Consider the following 731-nt stretch of genomic DNA (forward strand, 5'->3'; position numbering starts at 1 on the left):
TGCAGATCCTGAGTGATGGGCAGGTCATCTGTGCAGACCACAGCTGTGATTAAGGATTAATTGCACTATCCTCACCTCCCACAAAAGTTGTAGGCGCTGCACCGCCCTCCCCCCACCCCCAACTTCCCCCCTTTCAACAGCCAATGGTGGGGAGAAGAAAGGAAACTTTCCAAATTGCTGGGAGGGCAGGAAATTGTAGAGAGGACACACTAGGGCAAGGGAAGGAGCAGGAGAGAGGGGGAAAGAGAAAAGGAGGGGAGAGAATAGAAGGAGGGGAGAAAGGTAGGGAAAGGAAGGAAAGGAAAAGGAGGAGGAGAAAGAGAGAAGAGAGAGAAAGGAGAGGAGGCGTGCGGGGGAAAAAGGGGGTGGGGTGGGAGGCCAGAGGCGGCGGCAGGAGGAGGATTCGCGTCCCTTCATCGGTCCTTCTGAGGGAGGAAGCTGCAGCGCTTCTCCTCCAGTCCCAGTGGGTAGTGGATGGGGAGATGCAGCTCCTGGCCTTGGCCCTGGCGTTCCTGGCGGCTCGGGCTCCAGTCCCGGGTAAGCGGGGCAAAGGCAGGGACAAGGGCAGCGGGGCCCGGGTCGGCGCGGTAGCCGGCCCAGCGCCGGCGCAACTTGCTGGAGTAACTTTGGCAGCCAGGACTCATGGCTTTCCCCAGCGGCTCCTGGGCGCCTCTTTGCCGGGAGCAGGAGAGCTTGGGGTTGGTTGGGAGGGGGGCGGGATTGCAGTTAGG

The 731-nt window shown here is 60.7% G+C and overlaps 1 protein-coding gene across 1 annotated transcript in view; it reads left to right on the top strand.

Moving 5' to 3' along the window:
• Positions 1–421: 421 nt before the first annotated feature.
• The window catches only part of VSTM4 (V-set and transmembrane domain containing 4), a 122,684-nt gene continuing 122,374 nt past the window's right edge, over positions 422–731 (top strand). Inside the window, exon 1 of the mRNA XM_044662704.1 lies at positions 422–537. Coding sequence (XP_044518639.1) covers positions 483–537 — 55 coding nt within the window. The 5' untranslated portion in view covers positions 422–482. The remainder of the gene's footprint in view (positions 538–731) is intronic.

This window comes from Gracilinanus agilis, chromosome 2, assembly GCF_016433145.1.
Source record: "Gracilinanus agilis isolate LMUSP501 chromosome 2, AgileGrace, whole genome shotgun sequence".
In the NCBI taxonomy this organism is placed as follows: domain Eukaryota; kingdom Metazoa; phylum Chordata; class Mammalia; order Didelphimorphia; family Didelphidae; genus Gracilinanus; species Gracilinanus agilis.